Below are 22,460 nucleotides of genomic sequence, written 5' to 3' on the forward strand. Positions count from 1 at the left end.
TTCATTTGAGATAGTAAAAGCATTAAATAAAGCACAAAATAAAATATTTCTATTGTAATTTAAGAACTTAGAATCATATGGGATAAATTACAGATTGTGTCTCATATGTAGTCACAATTGTATTATATATCTCAGTAAATAATAGGTTTAGAAGGTCTCACGTCATATTGGATAATATAAGCTTGCATAAGGATAGTATGCTGTAAGCATGAATAGGTTGGAAGGAGCAATCTTTGTAATGATCATAAAAAGATAAAATACAATTTTTGCGCATGATACTATGTAGTCTATATTATGAACAGATTTCACCCACACTTCAGATTTTTGATCCAATTGTTTTGTGATGAGAAAAGTACAATTAAAACGTTTTCTTAAAATGCTAAATAATAAATTGATTTTGGGTGAAAATAATTGTTTGCCTGAATTTACCCAGATTCCCCTGACATTACACAGCTCCAGCATATTATAGCTGATTAACAATGGTGTAACAACAAAATATTAACAAAAATAAGAACGTTCTATTTAATCCTTATCCTTGCATAGAGTAATAGCAGTTTCTTTGACTGTCAGTTTGAGTTGGTGAAATTACTGTCTTTTTTCTGGACGAAAGAAGAATATCTGTGACTTACATCTTTAGTGGAGCTTGCAACAGCTGCTCTGTCTGTCTTCTAGCTACAGCAGCTGTTTTATGTAGGTGGCAAATGAAAAACACAAAGGTTTGTTTCTGCTGTGGATTTTTTCATTCTTTTATTTGCAGCTTATTTTTGAAGACATGGATCTAGTTTGGAATTTCATTGTCAGAAAAAGTAATTTTAAAAATGATTACATTTTAAAGGCTAGAACTTTGCTCCGTGGAGTCAGGTCTCACTCACAAAGGTAAATTTACTCAGATGAGTAACTTTGCAGGATCTGGCCCTAACACTGTTTCCAAGAATGTGAATTTTCAAAAGCAAATAAAAATATGAGTTGTTGTAGCATGTCTATAATATGGGATCGATTGGGGCACTGTGCTATGATGAAATTAACTCTGACAGTCATGATATTTTTACACATAAGATAGCTAGCTGGTGGACATATTTAAGGAAAATTACAGTATTTTTTTTCACTATACTGTTGCTTTTGGTATAGCTGTCCCTCCATTTTTACATAAACAGTACACTAATAATGTGTTTCTGTAGCCTCATTAATATGGATATTTTTATATACACATGAATGGTTTAAATTGGGAGGGTGTCTTGAATCAGTTTGAAAACTGAAGCCGAATATGATTGTAATGGGTTTGGGCCCTTTAGGGTGTCACCTGATGTCATCCCAGTGGGATGCCACTGAGTCAGTTTATTCTGCCAGTCTGGGTCCCCTTTACCTGGCCTTGCTGGGTTAGGCTCACAAGCCTCTTCCAGCCAAGCACGCAGGCAGAGCCGCACCCAGCTGCACAGAGAGACAGAGATCCGTTCTGGAAAGATTCAGCCTTAGGGGCTTGCCCCAACACTCTGGTGCCCACTCCCTTTAAGGGGTACAAACCCAAAGGTTTTATGAAATTTGCCCCCTCCCTCAATGTGGAGGGAGATGTGCACAATTTCTTTCCCCCCTAGTTATAAATTACTTAAACTGGGTTATATTATAAACAAGAAATAAGTTTATTAACTACTAAAGCTGAATTTTAAGTGAATATAAGAAAACAGATGGAACAAAGCAAATTACTGACCAAATAAAGCAAAACATGCAAGCTAAGCTAAGCTCAATATACTTAAGAAACAGGTTAAAAAATGTAAATTCTCACCCTAAATGTTGTTTGAGGCTGGTTGCAAAGTTTCTGTGGTTCAGAGTTCTAGTTATATTCCTTTTCAAACTGGATCCCTGTCTCAGTCTGGACTCTCCCTCTCCCTCCCCCCCTCCCCCTTTTCCTTCAGGTGGCTTTATCAGTCTTTCTTCTTGGGCAAACAGGCCATGGAGTGGAGGAGCCCCATTTGCCTTCCTCCCCACCTTTAAATAAGATTTACATAAGGTGTGAATCCTTTGTTTCCCAAACTTGACCCCCCCCTTTCCCTTCCAGTGGAAAGTTACAAGAAGTCTCAGGTAACATTTAGTATTAGGTGAAAAGATCACTTGACTCTGTAGTATCACCGTGTCCATGAGTCAGTGGCAATATGGAGCGTCTGCAGGAAGGCCAAGTCTTTTTATAGTGCACTGTTCTCGCTAATGGGCCATCAGCCCTGTCTGGCTTTTCCATTGTTGTACCTGAAGTGTTAGCAGTGGGCATAACCCAAAGTTGACATTGAAATACGATACATAGTCAATATTCCTAACTTGAGATACAGAAATGATACAGGCATACAAATTGGATAATCACATTCAGTAAATTATAACCTTTCCAATGACAGGTTTCAGAGTAGCAGCCGTGTTAGTCTGTATCCGCAAAAAGAAGAACAGGAGTACTTGTGGCACCTTAGAGACTAACAAATTTATTAGAGCATAAGCTTTCGTGGACTACAGCCCACTTCGGATATATGCATCCGAAGAAGTGGGCTGTAGTCCACGAAAGCTTATGCTCTAATAAATTTGTTAACCTTTCCAATGATATCTTACAAGACCCATCTTGCATAAAGTACATCTTAGTTATGTCATATTCATATCATAAGCATGTTTTCATAAAGAATATGGAGTGAAATGTCACAGTGATTTCCCACCTGAGGTGTTTATGTGTTTTATGGAGGAGTAGGAATGATGCCATAGTTAAGGCTGGGTTGTGTTTTCACTTAAAGCTGACATTCAACTCCCTCTTTTTGTATGAAAATGCAGTGTAAATGGCCCAAATTTTCACCACACAATATGGATTTTTGGAAACTTTTCAAGTAAATCTGCAGGTTTCTCACTTCCAATCAGTTAAAAATTGTCCTTAAGAAAAGTTCACATTTTGAGACTCAAGACTTTTGGATCCTTCTACTTTAAAAGTAGAAGAAAGTAGGAATTCAGAAATGTGTACCTAGTGAAAGTTTGTGGGCAGATTTATGTAATTATTTTGATAATTTGTTCAATTTTCATCATAACCAAATCCTTATGTGCAATGTCTAGTGATGAAGAACAAGGATTATGTTAACTATTTCCATTCTCCAATGTGGCATGCAGAAATGTTTTTGAACAGTTTAGATGAGGAATACAACACTGCCTTTTGTCACATGCTCCCACTAATGTTCCTTGAATCCAAAATTGGCAGTTAGCACAGTGATGTGTATTGGATTTTGCTAGTTCTGGGACATTTGTGTTATGCTGAAGATCTTTGAGAAAAGAATGAAATTTTTTTGGAAGAGTAGGTTCTTAGTGAAAATATTCAGCCTGAATTGGCTGAACCATTGAATGACTAACAGAATCTTTGACACAGTAGCTTGTTCTTTGTTGAACATCCTGTTCTTCACAAAACTGTTCAGCTGATTCAGGAGTGGAGCATTCGTTCCAGTCAAATGCTTTAACTAAGATTCTTGTTTCATCAAAGTAACTTTTGCTTTTTGAAGATCCTGTTCTTTTCTAGTTTACTAAAGAAAAATGAAAAATTGGACAAAAATGTACATTTCAATAATTGTTTTGAGAAAATGGTTTTATGAAAACGTGTATTCAGAATACTTTTGTCATGGGAAAAATCTAGTTTAAAAATTTTCAATCAGCTTTCTTTCAATGACTTTAGAAGAGCAATACAATACTGCTGTTACATGTGTCCATGTGAAACTAGGGCTAACACAGTGCAAATAAATGGATTTTTGTAGATCAGCAGCATTTGTGTTGTGCGATAGAGGAAGATCTTCACCAAAGTGGCTACTTTCATAGAGAGCAGGTTCTTATGAAAATGCCTCTTTGTGTAAGTGGAATTCCTGTGTTGGCTGGGAACTTTTACAGAGATCCTGCTTTTTTGTGTGTAAGTAATCAGAGAGAGAGAGTCAGAGACTTCCTTAATTAAAAAAAAATAAAAAGTGGGACATTAATACAACATTGTGTGTCACTTAGGATGGTCTGCACATAACATACTAACACAAAGCATGCCTAATCAAAGAAACAAAGAAATGAAAAGTTAGGGCATCTAGTAGTACATACCCTTAATCCTCAAACCAGAAACACACATTTTAATGATAGAACCATCACGTTATACCACAGACAATGCACCACAACCTTAACTCTGTCCCAACAGGGACACTAGTCTTCCAGCACTGCTCCACAAATGTAAAGACTTGTAGGAATGAAGGCAATAATGTTTTATGGTGGGAATTTTGGGGAAAGTTGGCATCCCTTCTGGAGCAGAGTTAAGGCTGTGATGAGTTGGGTATAGAGTTGTATTAGTAGTGAAATGTGTACTCTGAGTGAAGGAGGACAAGGATCATTTTAAATTCACTTGCTTATTGAGGTTTTGGTTAGATACATAACCTGTTGTCCAGCCTTAACTGACATACAATACTGTGATTTTTTGTATTAAAATATCTGTATTTTAATGTATTTAATAATGTTTAACCATGACATAAAAATCTTTCCGCTTTTACCTTTTTTGTCTTTAGAACTTGCCATTTTCTATTATCATTTTTATTAGTTATATTTAACCCTAACTCTTTTGTATTTAAAATAATTTTTAATTCTCACTCCACTTTATTTGTTGCTTTTTTTTTTATACACCCCAGCCTTGCCTCCAAATTCTGTCCCTTCCACTGCCATCCTTATGGATTAATATTTAGATGTAGAGGAACTTTGGTATACCCGTTGCCCTTGCTCATTCCCTTGAGGTATCAAGAGTTACAAGAATATGATTCTCCTCACCTCAACATAGTGCCAGTTGCACTTTTATCTATTTCTTTAGATGTTTGTACATTTTACCTGCTCCGCCTAACAATACTTAATTTTTTATTTGTTTTTTATTCCAATCAACAGTAGTTTAAAAAGAAGAGGAGGGAAAAATAAAAAAATATTAAGTTTCTTGAAGACATAGGAAAGAGTCTTTTTAGCACATTACATTTCAATAGCAATGTAGAATACACTTTGATTTCTCTTGACGCATATAGCTGTGGAAGGGTTTGTATTTGTTAAAGTTTTAGTTAGCCAGGACCAATGTAGCTAGTTTTAACATATGCTTATGTCCATACATATGAGTCCCAGATATTTTTGTGTCTTGTGCAATGTCAAAAAAAAAATCCCTCCTGTATCTGTGAGGAAAAAGGGAGGGAAATATGGGAATTAAGTGAATGTAGGTGTGGGTAGGGAACATTAGACTATGAGGGAGAATGAGTGAGGCAGGTGACTATCCTATTTAGGGCAGAAAGGACATAGACAAAATGGCAGCTCTGTGGACCTCAGGGAACAGGAGAGAGAGAGCACTCTAAATAGTGAACCAGGTGGTCTGCAGATTTGTGCATTTGTACTTAGGGTTGAATGTTGAACCTGAGATGATCACACAAAAATTGGGGGTGGGCAGCTTCCACCTAAAGATGAAAAAAAATCAGGAGGCAAGTGAAAAACAATGTGATTTTAAGATTGATTTTTTTAAACCATAGTTTTCGGGGGGTCCAACACATGGTTTTAGAATGCTTTGGCTTGGCATTAATAACTGCATATTAGTAACTGTGAGTAATAATACTTTAGAATGCATTATGTGCAACTGGAAGTGCAGGGTTAAAACTCTAGTTTTATCAGACTGTGTGGCTTTGTTTCACAGATATACAGAAGTATTGTTTTAATGGATTTTACCATGCATTGCACTCTTGATAGGAAAATTACAGATTTGATCCTGAATCCAGTAATTTTAAGAACTAAAATAGCTTTGACTCCACTTCAGGTTTTTTTATAACCTTTCCTGATATTCTCTATCAATATTATTGCAAGGAAACTCAGTCTATTAAAGGCCAAGCCATAAAATCTATATCCATTAGCTAAGAAAATTCATTGTTTTGCCACCACTGAAGTTCCAAATGGAAACATTTGTAGTTTGAATGGATTTATAAACAATTTTGAAAATTCAGATCAAATATTAACATTGTTGTGGCTTATTATGCTCATTTGGTTTTGTTCATTTTAATATTTAAACTTCTTCCTTATTGAATTTAAGTAATTTAAACAATTAGGAGGATTAATTCTTGTTTTCAGTGCTTGCTCTACTTTCCCTTTGTTCGTGTTTATTATATAAAAACTTCAAAATAAAAATAATAATTAGTTACAATAGGTATTGTACACAAAATACAAAAAGAAAACATCCAAATCCAAATCCTCCTCCACCCCAGACTCTTTGTCCTGAGAACTAAAAAGTCAATTTGATATCATAGGCCTCCATGTCAAATGCAATTTTTCTTCTCTTTCTCTTTTTCTCTGTCTCGTTATTTAATTTGCATAGAACATCTCTTGAGATTGTTAGGATCCTTGAGATAAGTTAGGTGCAGAACTGAAGGGAAATGTTCCCACATTGTGTGTGACTTTAAACCAGGGGTGCAGGATAAATATAATCAGTGAATATCATATTCTGTAATGAGTTGAATCAGTTTTGCACACTTAGATCAAAATCCTCTTACCAGTCAGAATCACACTGGGGAGAGTGTACTGTAGAGCAGGTGCTACTGGGTAAGATGGCTCTTGAGGACTAGGTAGGGGTGCACCCTACTGCTCCTTTGAAGTCCTGTGTACCCTGGCTGTTTAGTTAGTAGGCCCAATGCTACAAGATGCAGAGTTCCCTCTACTCCTGCTGTTGGGAGCTGACTGTGCTTAAAACTTTGTCAGATCTGGCCCATTATTCAGTAGAGAACTAGGGGCCTCATTATGTCCCTAAAACAGCAGATAATTCTCCTTGTGGCCAGGGGGTGCTAGCTAGCTCCTCAACAAAGCACTCTTTAATGTTAAGCTACAGTCTCTCACAGCTGCTGTGAAGAGGATGAGAGCGCAGCTCCTCGTGCCTTCTACCACCACAACAAAGTTCAGGGTTTTGCCTTTAAGAATGTCTTCTAAAATTTCCTTAAGCCTAACATTGGCATTTCTCCAAAATATTTAGGGATAATCTCTCTTCTCAAAATTCTGCATGTTTTCTCAGAACAAATCATAGTTTATCTTTCAATTTGTGCCCCATTTTCAGTACTGACAACGTAATTTGTTTATAGCCTAATTTGAGAGAGATTTGCTGATGCCTCCATTATGCTGCAATTCCAGCATTTGTAATTCTGTTTTAAGCATAGCTTTCCAAACAGGAGCATTTTTCCACCTGACTGGAAAGTTTGGTTAACACATACAAAAATGAAACCGATGTCTACATTTGCTAAAAATATTTGGTGGATCACAGTGAAATACTACAACCCAACCCTCTTAGAGCTGTCCTTGGTAGCTAAGTAAGTCAATTGCAGTGTCACTAAGTATAGTCAGTTTTGGTGTTATTAACTGCTGTGTTTTAGGGTCAAATGCCAACAACCTTTTCTCATCTATACTTTTATTCATGTCAATATTAATACTGTCTGTAATATGCTTTTCTTATTACAAAATAGCTGTGAACATTTATATTTTTCTTTTTATTTAAAAGGTAATAAATTGCAAAAATATTAGTATGAACACCAAACAAGTTTCACATCAGATAATTATTTGTATTCAGTTTACATTAAATATTATGTTTGTTTACCTGTTCATAGATCTTAGTGCTGGAGCGGGGTTGTCATGTTTATCTATTTTCACTTCCTGCATAACATAGCCCATAGCATTTCACCAAGTGACTTCTACTCTAAGCCTATAACTTGTGATTGAACTGCAGCATACCTTTTAGAAAAACATTCAGTCTTTGTTTATATAGATATTGATTTGTGTGTGTGCATACGTGTACATATGCATGTCAATACACAAAATTTTGTTGGGAACTATGTGTGGTTTCTACCACACATTCCAACCTTAACTCTCCCCCCTTTTTTTCTTCTTCACACATCCCTTTACTAAATAAATCCTCCCCTCTCCCTGCCCCAACACTAGATATTTGTTGTGGATATTTGGTGTAATAGTTGGTCATGTTGAGGGAAGGTAACTTGGTAAAGAGATGTGCGCAGTACAGTAGTAAAAGGGGATAATAAGAGGCTGGCATCCTAGGGAGACAAAATTAAGGTTGTGGTGCATGGTAGTTGTAGTACTGTTACGGTGTGTGTGCCTGTGGATAGAGGAACAGAGGATATGTACGGTTAGGTGGCTTAACATCTCATTTCTTCATTTTTGTGGGTTTGAGTCAGGTGTGTGTGTCTGTAGCAATGCTAACTGCACCACTGCATTTTGTATATTAATTTTCTAGGGTTCTTTAAGACTTGATTGATTGATTGGGTGAGAGTGCAGATTGTAGGGATGCAAAAGTGCAACATCATGAGCCCTGTGTGCATAAATGCTTCTCCACTGTGACAGAAAATTCTAGCTCCCAATAGAGATTTTATGTGGGCTTGTCCTCATCAATGAATTTATTGGGGTTTGTCTGAGCCTGTTCTCCATCAATAAGGTTTCTGTACATAGTGCATAAACTATCAGGTACAACGTGAATATTGGCTAAATATGACACTAAATACATTAAAAGTACATATTGCTCTAGAACTAGTCAGGATCTGCTCTCTATTAACTTTTACCTAAACAGATCCAATAGCTCTTTCCTAAGCATGCGAGTTTTGATGGACTCATGGATGCTGATTCCATTAAAAGGTTGTTTATAATGTGATGGCTGAAGTACTTTTTTTCTATTGTATCTATTGTTTCAGATACAAAAAAATTATAATACTTTCTGTAAATTAATTTCAGTGTTAACATTTTCAAATGAAGAGAATAAACTGTAAACAGCAAGTTTAAGATTCCTTTTGTTGTTGTTGTTAACAGAATAGTATGCAAGATAAGAAATTAGATTAATTTGAGATTGCCTCCCAATACAAATACCTCCAAGTCTTCCAGTTTTGTTTTGGTCATTTCAAATGATTTGTTCCACAGTTTTTGTTTTTTGTTTTGAAGCACTAAATGATCTGATTCTTGTTCATTTCTTGGAGCAAAATTATCAAAGAGAAGGTTATCTTTACAAGGAGTAATAGACACACATATCCAAACAGGTGAGTCCTGCCAGTAGTTGCAAAAGGAGAATCAACAGAATTCTTAACTGTTTATCTCCTCACCACAAACATGCACGCAAGGAGTCCTCTGCTTACTCTTACTAAATCAAGTTAGGCATTCTACGAGAAGACAGCACCTGAATTGCATTCTTGAAATGTTTTTGGTCCCTAAGAAATTTAAAACTGGGGAGGGATATGCATTCTGCACTGGAACCTCTACTCTTGCATAAAATTTCAGAAATTCATGGTGGCAATATTCTGTTTAGTTTTACTAACTAAGGGATATGTTCCGCTGATTGCTGAGCAAAACTCTAATTGCATTCATTGGGAGTTTTGTTCCAAAAATTAATGGAAGGATATGCCTTCTGTTCATGACACGCCCAACCTTTTTGTCAGAAAAAGGCAATTATCAGGAAGTTGCTCCCTTTATACTTTAAGGAAGCATCAAAAGATGGACAATCCAACAGGGTCGCATTAACCAGATTGGAGACCTGGGACTAATGTTTTTCAGAGGCCCCTTTTTTGTTGTGAATATGCTATTAATGAAAGCAAAAAAGGTACCCCAGCTTCTGACAATCAACAAGTCATGTATATTACTGAATAAATAGCAAAAGAAAATCAGTGGCAATGAACAGGTTATATAGTAATTGGATAAACATAAAAAGTTACGAGTCAGATGAAATGCTGAGTGTTTAAACTGGCATCCTGCAAGCATTAAGTGCTACAAATGTTAGTGTATCCTCAAACAGTGTCGGAAGTAAGTCCCATTAAGCTTTGTTTCTACCATAGTTGACAGAAAATTATTTTTTATTAAAGCAAGCTTCAAGAATGCTCATCTGCTTCACAGTTAGCAATGGTACAGTCAAATACAATCTCAATGCAATGAAAATATTCAGAAAGACATCACATAGATCTTTGTCATGCAAAAATTTAATGATTCAAGTAGTACTTTTATCCTGCATGTCACAATATCTTATAAATGCTGAAAATTGATAAATTTTGGTGAAATGCTAAGGCTCTAGTTCATTTAGGTAAGTGCTAAGCTATGCCTGAGTGAATCTTTTTTATTTCCTCTTCACTTTCTACTTGATCAATAGATGTGCTGGATTATCTACAAGGTATAGCTTCCTTACAATATTCACTTATTTTTACTTCTGAACTTAGCTTGTCAAGGACAAGGTATAGCACTCAGCCTCAAATTTCCTTCTTTCTCAAAATATAGTGTGATTTTTGCTTTACAGTACATTTGTATTCTTCATGGTTGGACTCATCAACTTCACTTCCCGATTTTTTTTTTGCTTCCTCCTCAAAATAATCAAACTGAGACTGTAAGCTTGTAACAAACTCTTCCAAGGAAGTCGGTAAATCAGCAGCAACAAACTGGCTTTTGAAACTTTATGCTAGTTTTGTCAAACCTTTCTAGTGTCACATTCCCCACGATACTCATAAATGCAGTTTCCAGTTGGCACATTTTCTTGTATAATAGTTGTGCTTCACTTCGAGTTTCATCGTTTTTCTTGGCGTTGTCCATTCCTTCTTTCAAACAATGTTGAATGCCCTCATAGTTCACTACAGTTGTTTTACAAGATTCAGCATGATAGCATCTCATATCTGACAGGGTTTTTTTGGACTAGGAGAGCTTCTTGTTCACTCTAGGTAAGATTGTTACACAGAAGCTGCCATTGCCTGGGGGATGACACACAAAAAAAAGTTTCTGAAGAAAACTAAAACGTTGGATTGCAAGAATCAGTACTGTGAGTTTCAGAGAATAAGCTGTGCATGTCACATACACAGCTACTGAGTTTAGTCTTTTGATCTGAACTTGAAGACCTTCATACTTTCCAGACATGTTACTTGCATTATCGTATGACTGACCTCTGTAGTTTTCAATAGCAGTGTTGTTTGTGTCCAATAAAGACTTCACAGTCTGGAAAAGTGACTTTCTTGTATGGCTTTCAATTGTTGTAAACCCAGGGAAATGCTCATATGTGGCACCATGTAAACAATATTCTAAAATGATTGGTAACTGATCAACATGAGCGATATCAGGAGCTGAGTCTACTATCAAAGAGTAGCATTTTGCCTGTTTGACTAGATTTACAATGAATTCCAAAACTTTACGTCCCATTTGCTCAGTAAAGTCATCACAGATGGTTTTCAGCATGTAGGACGGGTGACATTTCCCTTTGTTTCCATAGCATTTGATATGCTCACTTAGAAATGGGTCAAATTCAGCAATAGCTTCAAGAATATTTACATAATTTCCATTCAGAGGCGAACTGATGATAACTTCCTCCCTTCCTCTAAATGCTAAACTGTGTTCAGTGAGAAGCTCAACAACTGTCACAGTATGCCTTAAAACTTCCTTCCAGAAAGCAGTTTGCATTAGAAGCAACTGTACGATCTTTCTGTCAATGTGATTCCTGTCTTGCAACTGTGGTAGTCATGCTACCATGGCATTGCAATGCTCCATGCTTTTTGCATGAGAGCAAGTCTTCTCCTGCTTTTTTCCAGTCAGAAATGTCTGGGGTCATGAAGGTGCTAAGATTGTTAGGTGATGAAAAGCCTTTGCAGGCAAAACAATACTGTTCCTGTGTGTGGTGGGGCGATTGCCCCACACTCAGAGAGGGTGGGCTGCAGCAGGCCTAGGCACCTGCGCAGTCGCCCAACCAATCAGGAGAGGGCTTACTGGGAGCCAATAAGAAGGCAGATTGGAGCCAGCCAATCAGGGCCCAGCTTAGCCATATAAAAGGCTGCCCAGAGCAGGAGCAGTCAGTCTGTCCCAGGCCTTCAGAGGGGAAGGTCTGTCTCCAGAGCTGGGAGGCCAGCACCACGGACAGCGCAGTGCAGGCCAGCCTGAGAGAGTGGGAGAAGGCCCTACTCCATAGCCTGCTAGGCGGCAGGCCTGGGAGGAGGAGGCCTAGCGTAGCGAAGGGCTGTTGGGGAAGCGGTCCAGAGGGATAGTCAGAGGAGGAAGGAGAAGGAAGACAGTGAGACTGTCACCCGAGGGCCTCTGGACCGGGACTCAGAGTAGTGGGCGGGCCTGAGTTCCCCCCCCCTTTTTCCCCCTTTGTTTGCTGTGCTGCCCCACGCACAGCCACGGGCCGCAGGGAGTGGCCGGTCAGAACCACACCAGGTCCTGGACTGTGAGGATCAGACTCGAGGGTGTGGGGCTGTTGTGTAACCACCCCCCGAAAGGGGGTGTGATTGGACAAAGGGACACTGTCGGAGGGCAGTGCTCCAGAAGAGGACGCCGACGTCGGGAGCAACGCAAGTCCGTGCACCCCACAGAGGCGAGACGACAGGCGGAATGCCACCCAAAGAGGGCGCTCTACTGGTGCAAAACTAATTCCCCAAAGCGGCCAGGAGGAGGCGCCACACCGGTGAGCTACCGACCCTGTCACACTGTGGATTTAGAATACAATAATCAACCAATGCCTCTGATAACATTTGGTAGTTTTCATTCAAAAACAAGAGGTGAGAGATACCATTTCTTAAGTTTGTACTCCCATTTGGAAGCTATACATTTGTCACTGAAATTCTGAAAATTGAACAGACCTTTGTCAATACACTGGGTATGAAACTTCTCCATTATCAAAGAAGGCTGGATTTTGTGCTATGCTAACGGCAAAGTTATCCTCTTTATCACTACTATTCTCTCTGCCTTCTGTATAGAAAGGTGATAGGAAAAGTGTCCTGGAGTTCAGAAACATGTACCTTTCCTTCTGCCCTCTCTGGAGGGAACAAATTCATATCCATATCTTCACTTTGGTTTTCATTTTTTGAGAAGGTCGCTCAGTGTCTTTGGAAGATGATTCTGAAATAATACCAGTAGAGAAATAGTTAGTAAGTTAGAGTAACTTGCTTACAATTTTCTCTCTTTATAATTTAGCTTTCCTTTTTGCTGCTCTGCTTCAAAATTGTCAACCAGACGTCTCATAGAACAATACTAAACAAGTACTTTGCATTGCTGTCATTAGCAGGTGGCAATTATTGCTGCCAATTAGCACCCTTGTCACTAGCAACTGAAAGTCTGAAAAAAATTAAATATGAACTGTGAAAGCTTAGGAAACTGGTACAAAATTAGTATCAGGGGGCATCAGTGATTTTTTTTCTCTTCTTTTTAGTGTTAGCACAAATATGATCAAAATCTCCCTTGTATTTCCTGGCTCTGCCATAGACCTCCTACGCAGCCTCAGCGAATCACATAATCTCTTTGTGCTTCAGTTTCCCATCTGTAACACTGAGACTGCAATAGTGAATCCCAGTCACAGGAAACAGGTCACTGGTAAAATGATGTCTGTCCATAATATGTACTACTGATGAGGTGAACTGGAAGGGATAATGTTTCTGCTGAATCAGTGCCTCTTAGGAGGAAGATGTTAAAAGGATATATATAGAGAGTGACTGAATAGTTCAAAGGTATTTGGAATGCCCTCAAATACACAAATTTGTTTCTAGAAGGCTATTATTTTATGTAATAAATAAAACTGTTCAAGTTTAAAAATACATTACGCATAAGGTTCTAAAACATTTTGTTTTAAAATGAATGCGTTCATTTGCACCCTGTAGTGTAGATATTCTGGGATTTTTTCCCTAAAGAATAAAAGAAGCAATTTACTACGCTTACAAAACTGGCAAGATGAGGCTTGTACTTCAGCTCCTAATTTTGAACCAAGTACTATAAATAAAAATGGTTTATAACTCTGGAGTTATTTCACCTCCTACTTAGTATTGTCTGGCTCTCTGCCCTTTATTATTTATTTTTTTTACTGATTTTTAGCTATTTTTTAATATGTAAAGTACTCAACCTTTGTAAAATGTATATCAAATTATGATGGTTACTCTATGTGGCCATTCCAGTTACAAAAAATAGTGAAGTTATTTTCAATGTGATTTGTTTTTCCTGGTAGCCTTGGGTTCAAGAGTGAGTGCTATGGATATAGGGAATGGGTATGCACTGCACAGGAGTTCCCCAGCAAAGACACCCTACAAATAATGACTTCTATGATGCAAACTTGATTAAATAACAGCTAACAAAACATCAATAAATAAAAGAAAATGTAATCTTTACAGCAAGCAAAAGCCAGAAGGGGTTTCATCTAGGGGAATTACATGGTTAGAGTAATAGGAAAGGAAAGCATTAACAAAAACATTTTGCATGGATTTGAATGAACATATAGGGACACCAGAGATGAAGTATTGCAGTGGATGAAGTGTGGACAAGGGTTTCAGTTGTGGGAAAAGGAAGAATTTGGGGAAAAGATCATAAACAATAACTTCAGCCAATGCAAATTGGCAAAGCTCTATTGACAGTTGAGCGTCTGGCCTGCTGAGTTTAGCTTTTGCCACAAGCTTGAGTTGGACTTTAGTTTTGCATCTATTTTTGCTGATATTTCATCCTGAAGAGAGGGAGAGATTGGGCTAAAGACAGATGAGCACGCATCTAGTTTACTCAGCTTTAGCTGTTCAAAGCTCCTGGCCCTTTGGTTTGGATCAGCAAAGGGATGACAATTTAAGATATATGAGATCATACAAGTGTACAGAGGAAAGAAGAAGAGACCAAGAACAAAAACCTGAGAGAATGCTACTGAGATTAGGAAAAGTAGAAGGGAAGAGCCACCAAAGCAGAAGCTAACAGAGAGGTAGGAAGAAAACCAGGAGATTATAAAGCCATGAAAGCCAGAGTAGCCAGAGAACACAAAATGTGGGATTAAACCATGTAAAGGAAATATATAGGTCAAGCAGGAGGATAATGGGAAAGAAAACTTTTTGTCTTCGTGAAACAGATAAACAATCTGACGAATATATATAACACGTTATAAAATATGCACTAAACATATTAAAGACAAACTAGTCTTTTCTGTCTTCATTTTCCAGGCTATATTATATTATGGGCTGTATCTTTGTGAAATTCCTGTTTTGATGGACTTCATATTAAAAAAAAAAAACTTTAATTCCCTGTTTTATTTTTCTTTATTGTGTGTATAGAGGAAAAAATAGAAGGATTTGTTTAAGATTACTGTCATGTTTGTATGATTGCATGTATTCAATTCAACAGCAAAATTAAAATGTCCATAAAATAAATAATTAAAGCTAAAGGGATATTAAAGGTAAATGGGGAAATATTGGAGTGGATTAAAATGCATGTTCCCGAGGTTTTTATGAACTAGTCAACATTATAAAATCTGGGTATATATCTTTTCATGAGCTGTGACATCACAATGTATTCTTCAGATTGGTTTTAATGTTAAAGTAAATGGTTTAATTAAATTCTGCTCTCTTTTATTTAAAGCTGTCTTTTGGGGAGATATTGCCTTAGATGATGAAGACTTAAAAATCTTTCAAATTGACAGGACAATTGACCTTACACAGCATTCAAATGAAAGACTTGGACATAACACAGGTATGACGTTAAAGGTGTGACTTTCAAAATTTTTATTTTAACCTATATTTATTCATTCACAGAACACAACCCATGCTTTAAACCTACAAAACACGGTATCATCTAGGGGTAATATTGGTTTTAAACTTTATAAAGTTGTTTAATCATTACAAGTTTGCTTTCTAAAAGGCAATGAAAAGTCATGGAATTTTGATTTTATTCCTGGTATTTCTAATGAAAATTCTTCTCTGGAACATAAAAATAAAGTTTAGTGTTCAGCTGGGGCCAAATCATGGCAGCGTAAGAGAGTAAGGAGGAGTAAGTCCCTATGCAGGGGGGCAGGACAGGTTCAGGAATGGGTGAAGTCTTGGCTTTGCCCCTTCACATGCCATCTGGCACAGCTGCACTGACCTGCTGGGGAATGTATACTGATGTGAAACTAGAAGGGAGATTTTCCTCAGTGAATCACAGTCTCCCTCTTAGGCTGGTCCAGGAGATACACCACAACATGTTGTTGTGCCTTGTTCAGGGCAGAGCATATAGTAACAATCTTGCCCATATGGAATTTTCAATAGAGAACCGTGATTTCCTGTATGATTTGCATCCTAGAATGTTCATTTCATGGAATACTCCAGGAATTTGTCAAAATACCATGGGGCTTGATTATTCGTTAAATTCTTTATTTGTTTCAATGTTGGACTGCAAAACTGGTCTTAGAGATGGCCAAATAAATATTTACTAGACAAGTGTGTGTGTGTGTATCTGCTATTATTTATGTGTGTATGTATTTATAATGCAGAAGTACAAGAAGCTGCAATCAGGCTTAGTTCTCTGTTGTGTTAGGTACAGTACATGCACATAGGAAAACGAAGTTTCTGCTGCATAGCTGTAGGCCTTAGTCTTGCAGTCTTCTCTAGTCGTATTTGGGGTAGTTTGTGGAAAATGGGATTTAAAAGACAAGTGACATATGAAGAGTGTAGAAAAATGATAAGAAGAACAGGAGTACTTGTGGCACCTTAGAGACTAACAAATTTATTAGAGCATAAGCTTTCGTGGACTACAGCCCACTTGAAATGCAAACATAAAATTTTAAAATACATTTCCTTTTTTAAATATATATGTAAATTTCAGTTGCCCCCATCTGACCCTCTAACTTTGCCAACATTAATTTGGTGATTTTTTTTATAGATGTTGCAACAGAAGTGTGTCTTGAGGAATGATTTGAAGGAAAGGGCCCGTTCAGATGAAGATGGTCCTTCTAATTGTTAATTTTTCTTATAAATATGTTTAAAATATTTTTTTCCCACGGATTTACTCTTCTTTGTAACTACATATAATAATTAGAATATCTGTATATTATCCTGGCGTTTTCTTTTATTTTCTTCTTAAGCCACCTGTTTGTTCTAGGCAGGATCATCTTTGATCTTTTCTAGATCAAAATTGGATTGAAAAAATTCACTGACTCTTATTAACATTTTCTCAAACAAATCATTTTAATTGGCTTTGAAGTATTTCAGGTCCTGGTTTTGCTGACAAAATATAGAGAGCAAGGTCAGTAATTTCCCTTTAAAGTAGCTGTAGTTGAGTGATTTATTTGACATGCAGACTTGTTTTAATACCTCTGATGATGTCTTTGAAAGTGACAAAGATATTTCTGGTGATTGCCAGCAGGGCCGGCTCCAGGGTTTTGGCCGCCCCAAGCAGCCAAAACGAAACAAAACAAAAAAAAAGCTGCAATCGCGATCTGCGGCGGCAATTCGGCGGGAGGTCCTTCGCTCCCAGGCGGAGTGAGGGACCCTCTGTTGAATTGCCGCCGAATACCTGGACGTGCCGCCCCTCTCGGGAGTGGCCGCCCCAAGCACCTGCTTGAGAAGCTGGTGCCTGGAGCTGGCCCTGATTGCCAGACAGATGCAAGATAATTTTTGAAGCTGTTTCTTATCATATTTAATGTTCTACAGTTTAATTTTCTTTTCCTCCCTATGTTGGGGGATGTGCATTATTCCAGCCAAGTGGGAGTATTCTTTTCAGGGACAGATTGTGGTACCATGTTAAGGACCAGATTCTGTCAACCATAATCCTCCAGTAGTCCCCACTGGGAGATTATAGGAATAATAGAAATAGAACCGGGCCCTAAAGCACTGATTCAACTTCTGGTACAGATCTTGGGAGCTGGACTGGGCCCTAAGTGATCATTTTAAGACTTGTACTTTTGTTTTGACAGATAGATTTAGAATATTACGTTTGAAAAAGTTGGTCTCGTTTTACATTATAAATACATGATTTTTCTAAATTCAGATTATTACATGTATATACTATAATGGCACTTTGGCCCATATTTAACAAAACACTTAAATGTGTGGTTAACTGCCACTCATTGCAATATCTTGATATCTTTTTGATGAGATTAGAAGTTTGGTTGATAAATATAGTAGTGTTGACAGATTATACTTGGACTTCTGTAAGTTATTTGACTTGGTACTGCATTACATTTTGATTAAAAACTAGACTGATATAAAATTAACATTAAATAGATTAAAACTGGCTAACTGGCAGGATTCAAAATAAAGTTGCAATTGGAGAATTGGCTCGATGTGTTTCTGGTGGGCTCCCGCAGGGATCGGTTCTTGGCCCTACACTATTTAACTATTTTTTTTTTTCAATGACCGCGAAGAAAATATAAAATCATCACTGATAAAGTTTACAGATAACAAAGAATTGGGGGAGTCATAAGTAATGAAGTGGATAGGTCACTGAGTCAGAGCAATCTAGATTACTAGGTAAACTGGGTGCAAGCAAGCAATACACATTTTAATACAGTTAAATATAAACATATACATCTGGGAACAAAGAATGTAGGCCATACATAAAAGATGGGGGACTCTATCCTGGGAATCAGTGATTCTAAAAAAGATTTTGGGGTCATGGTGGATAATCAGCTGAACAGGAGTTCCTAATGCAACATTGTGGCCAAAAGAGATAATGCAATGCTGGGACGCATAAACAGGGAAATCTCAAATAAGAGTAAGGAGTTTATTTTACCTCTGTATTGGGCACTGGTGTGACCGCTGCTGAAATAATGTGTTCAGTGTTGGTGTCCACAATTCAAAACAGATGTTGATAAATTGGAGAGGGTTTAGAAAAGAGCCACCAGAATGATTACAGGATTAGAAAACATGCTTTTATAGTGATACTCAAGGAGTTCAATCTATTTACGGTAGTTTAGCAAAGAGAAGGTTAAGGGGTGACTTGATTAGTCTACAAGTATTACTTGGGGAATAAATATTTAATAATGGGCTCTTCAATCTAGCAGAGAAAAATGTAACATAACCCAATGTCTGGAAGTTGAAGACAGACAAATTCAGATTGGAAATAAGGTGTAAATTTTTAACAGTGAGCGTAATTAACAATTGGAACAATTTAGCAAGAGCAATGGTGGATTCTCCAACACTGACCATTTTAAAATCATGATTTGATGTTTTTCTAAAAGCTCTGTTCTAGGAATTATTTTGGGGGAGGGTCCATGGCCTGTGCAATACAGGAGATCAGACTAGATGATCACAGTGGTCTTGTCTGGCTGCAGGATATATGGACCTACAAAAAGTATGTGCTTAAGGTTAAGTGGATGTTTAAGTCCTTTGTGTATACCTTTTTGTTCCTCTGCCATCTGGTTGTTAGGGTGACATGACCAAGCAGCTGAGAAAAGAAAGTGCAAACGGTTATTAAATAGAAAAAATTAAGTAGCCTGTTTAAAGTAAAATCTCTGAACTCAAACTATATTTATTCTTTAAAATTTTGCTATTGTTTACCAGGGCAATTTAAAACATCTTTTAAAAAAGCCTTATATACAGATGTTTGTCACAATTAAATAAAATAATTTCAGTCCTGATTATGCAAATAGTTACTTGTATAATTGTGTATATTTGTTCCTATGTAAATTCCTATTGAAGACAAAGTGATATAATGTGGGAAAAACTAGCCATGGGGGAGTATAATAGCTAGACTGGTGTTTGCAGGATTTGGCTCTTGTATTGTAAATAATAGTGCAGGGCCTGATCTTCCAAACTCTGACTCAAGCAGTGGGACTACTCAGTTGAGTAAGGATTATCTTCTTAGATTTGCAGGTTCAGACAATTCCATTATGAGCTTCGCAGGGCAAGGCCCTGACATTTTGTTGGCCTGTGAGGCAACACTTATACATTGTGCTGTATAAGTAATAATAGTTTAATAAACAACAAAGAGCTATTATGTAGATAATTTTTACATATCTGCCAAAAATACTATTTCCCTGCCCCCAACTTAAAACATGTAGATTTTTTAAAAGTTTCAGAGTAGCAGCCGTGTTAGTCTGTATCCGCAAAAAGAAGAACAGGAGGACTTGTGGCACCTTAGAGACTAACAAATTTATTAGAGCATAAGCTTTCGTGGACTACAGCCCACTTCTTCGGATGCATATAGAATGGAACATATATTGAGGAGATATATATACACACACAGACAGAGAGCATAAACAGGTGGGAGTTGTCTTACCACCTCTGAGAGGCCAATTAATTAAGAGAAAACAAACTTTTGAAGTGATAATCAACTTCAAAAGTTTGTTTTCTCTTAATTAATTGGCCTCTCAGAGGTGGTAAGACAACTCCCACCTGTTTATGCTCTCTGTCTGTGTGTGTATATATATCTCCTCAATATATGTTCCATTCTATATGCATCCGAAGAAGTGGGCTGTAGTCCACGAAAGCTTATGCTCTAATAAATTTGTTAGTCTCTAAGGTGCCACAAGTCCTCCTGTTCTTCTTTTTGTAGATTTTTTAAATTCACTTTTGGTTAGCTTGAGGCTTGACATGTACTTTCTATAGTATATGCATTAGTCATATAAAATAAGTCAGGTTAGCTATTTTAAGATATTCTGATTTAATTTCTTATTTGACAGTAATCCTTTTGTACATCAAACAAAATACATAGTGTGTGTTATTAGACTACCACTACTAGTGTACTACCTTACTCCTTATTTTTGTTGTAATAACTATAGATAATAAAGGAATAATAGCTTCCTATATCAATAAGGTCATGGATTCCTCTCTATTACTGTTATTTCTTTCACATTTGCCTGTTTTCTAAAGATTTTTTTCCCCCCTCACAATTGTCTGGATTTTTTTACTCCATACATAATTTTGCAAAGTAAATGCTAACATGAGATAATTGCATTAATAATGGGCAATGTGAAATGCATGTATGTGGCATGGCATATACTATAGCTAACCAAATAATTCCTTGGGAAGGAATGTATTGAAGTATTACCTCATCTTCCTAAAATGTTTTTAAAAATTTGGAAAATTTTTCTCAAGGGATCCAGCAAGTATATGACAGTGTAATCCAAATAATTAGGCACATTATTATTCACTGAGTAAGCATGCTAACTTACTTGCCTTTTATGGCATTGTGTAGTCTGTAATCTGCCTTTTGAACAGCTATTTAGGGGGGAGGAATAGCTCAGTGGTTTGAGCATGGGCCTGCTAAACCCATGGTTTGTGAGTTCAATCCTTGAGGGAGCCACTTAGGGATCTGGGGCAAAATCAGTACTTGGTCCTGCTAGTGAAGGCAGGGGGCTAGACTCAATGACCTTGTAAGGTCCCTTCCAGTTCTAGGAGATAGGATATCTTTATTATTATTTTATTTTATTTATTTATTGTGGTAAATACATCCTCAAATGTTGCAGAAATTGTTGTGAAAAAAATGTAAGAGGAAAAAGAATTTGAGGAAATTATTGTTGGAACTAGTATGGCTAATTATGACTTCTGCAATCCTTTATTCTTAGCCACCTCTTCCTGCTGCAGTAGCTTGGAAACACTGATATTTCACAGCAAATACTGCTTTGTTTAAAAAAATGTACTTCTAGAAATTCTATAAAGTTATCTAAAACCTCTTAAGATATTCTGTTATTCATTGCACACCACAGTACTGCTGGCATTCTTTTTTCTTGCTTACTAATCTTTTTTAAAGGTGATATGCAATAATAACTAAAGTATCAGAACCACTATGAAACCGAAGTAGTCAACAGACTGCTATAGATGGCATATGTGGTTTAAATTAATCTGGTGCATGCCTGTAAGTGGGATGGTAAATGTTCAGACAATGAAACTCCAGCTGCCTCTTTGGATAGGTTTTCTGCTTCCCTCTCACTCGTTGATTATTGGAGCTCCACAGGAATGCCTCAGAGGTCATGTTACTATACTTTGGTATTTGATAGGTTAGCCACCCTTATGTGACTGACTGTGCTTTAAAGATCCATTTGCAAGTTAACAAAGAACTGCAAAGCTTTTGGGATAAAATCAATCATATTACTTTTTTAAATCATGTTGTTTTGTTTGTTTGTTTGTTTGTTTCCTCTTGGGGTCTTAACATACCCCCCCCCGCCCTTAGATATGGGAACATTGTGGTATACATTTAGGAAATATCTGTGAAAGCAGGGCATCTAGCTGTCAATCAATATGGCACTAAGGATGTCAAGGTCACGGAGAAGAAAAAAAGCTTCAAATAATAATTAGATGATGTAATTGTCATGACTTGTCTGAATAACAAAGACACATTGGCTTACGTTCTGGAATGCATGCTAGAAAATCTTTCAGCTACAAATGTGGTTTTGTTTCATTGTCAAAAATGCTTGAAGAATTTGTATGTGGGTCATTAAAGAATTTTAAACTTCCTTAAAGATACATTGCATATTCTACAGAGTAATTCCTAATCTCTCTCCATAAGATATTTGCTATATGTGTAATGTTCTGTGTTTAACTTCCATAATATTTCCTTTTTCTTTTTAAAGGTGGCTTTGGTGAGCATGGGACGTCAAAAAAACGAGGTGCTCTCTATCAGCTTATAGACAGGATAAGAAGATTTGGCTCTGGTATTTTCATTGTTTGAATTAGCAGACTGCCTGATGTGATGTACAGTTAACATTAATGACAGTACTTTAACACCTTAAACCCAGTCTATATCAGTATTACTGTAGACTATTA

General features: G+C 37.1%; 1 protein-coding gene across 2 annotated transcripts in view; it reads left to right on the top strand.

The window, feature by feature from the left end:
- TLL1 (tolloid like 1) overlaps positions 1 to 22,460 on the top strand; it is a 196,106-nt gene that overhangs the window by 74,446 nt on the left and 99,200 nt on the right. For both annotated transcript variants that reach the window (XM_005307446.5, XM_065596524.1), the window contains 2 exons: positions 15,358 to 15,468; positions 22,268 to 22,348. In XM_005307446.5, the coding sequence (XP_005307503.1) occupies positions 15,358 to 15,468; positions 22,268 to 22,348 (192 nt within the window). The remainder of the gene's footprint in view (positions 1 to 15,357; positions 15,469 to 22,267; positions 22,349 to 22,460) is intronic.

The sequence above is a fragment of the Chrysemys picta genome, chromosome 5 (assembly GCF_011386835.1).
Source record: "Chrysemys picta bellii isolate R12L10 chromosome 5, ASM1138683v2, whole genome shotgun sequence".
Classification (NCBI taxonomy): domain Eukaryota; kingdom Metazoa; phylum Chordata; order Testudines; family Emydidae; genus Chrysemys; species Chrysemys picta.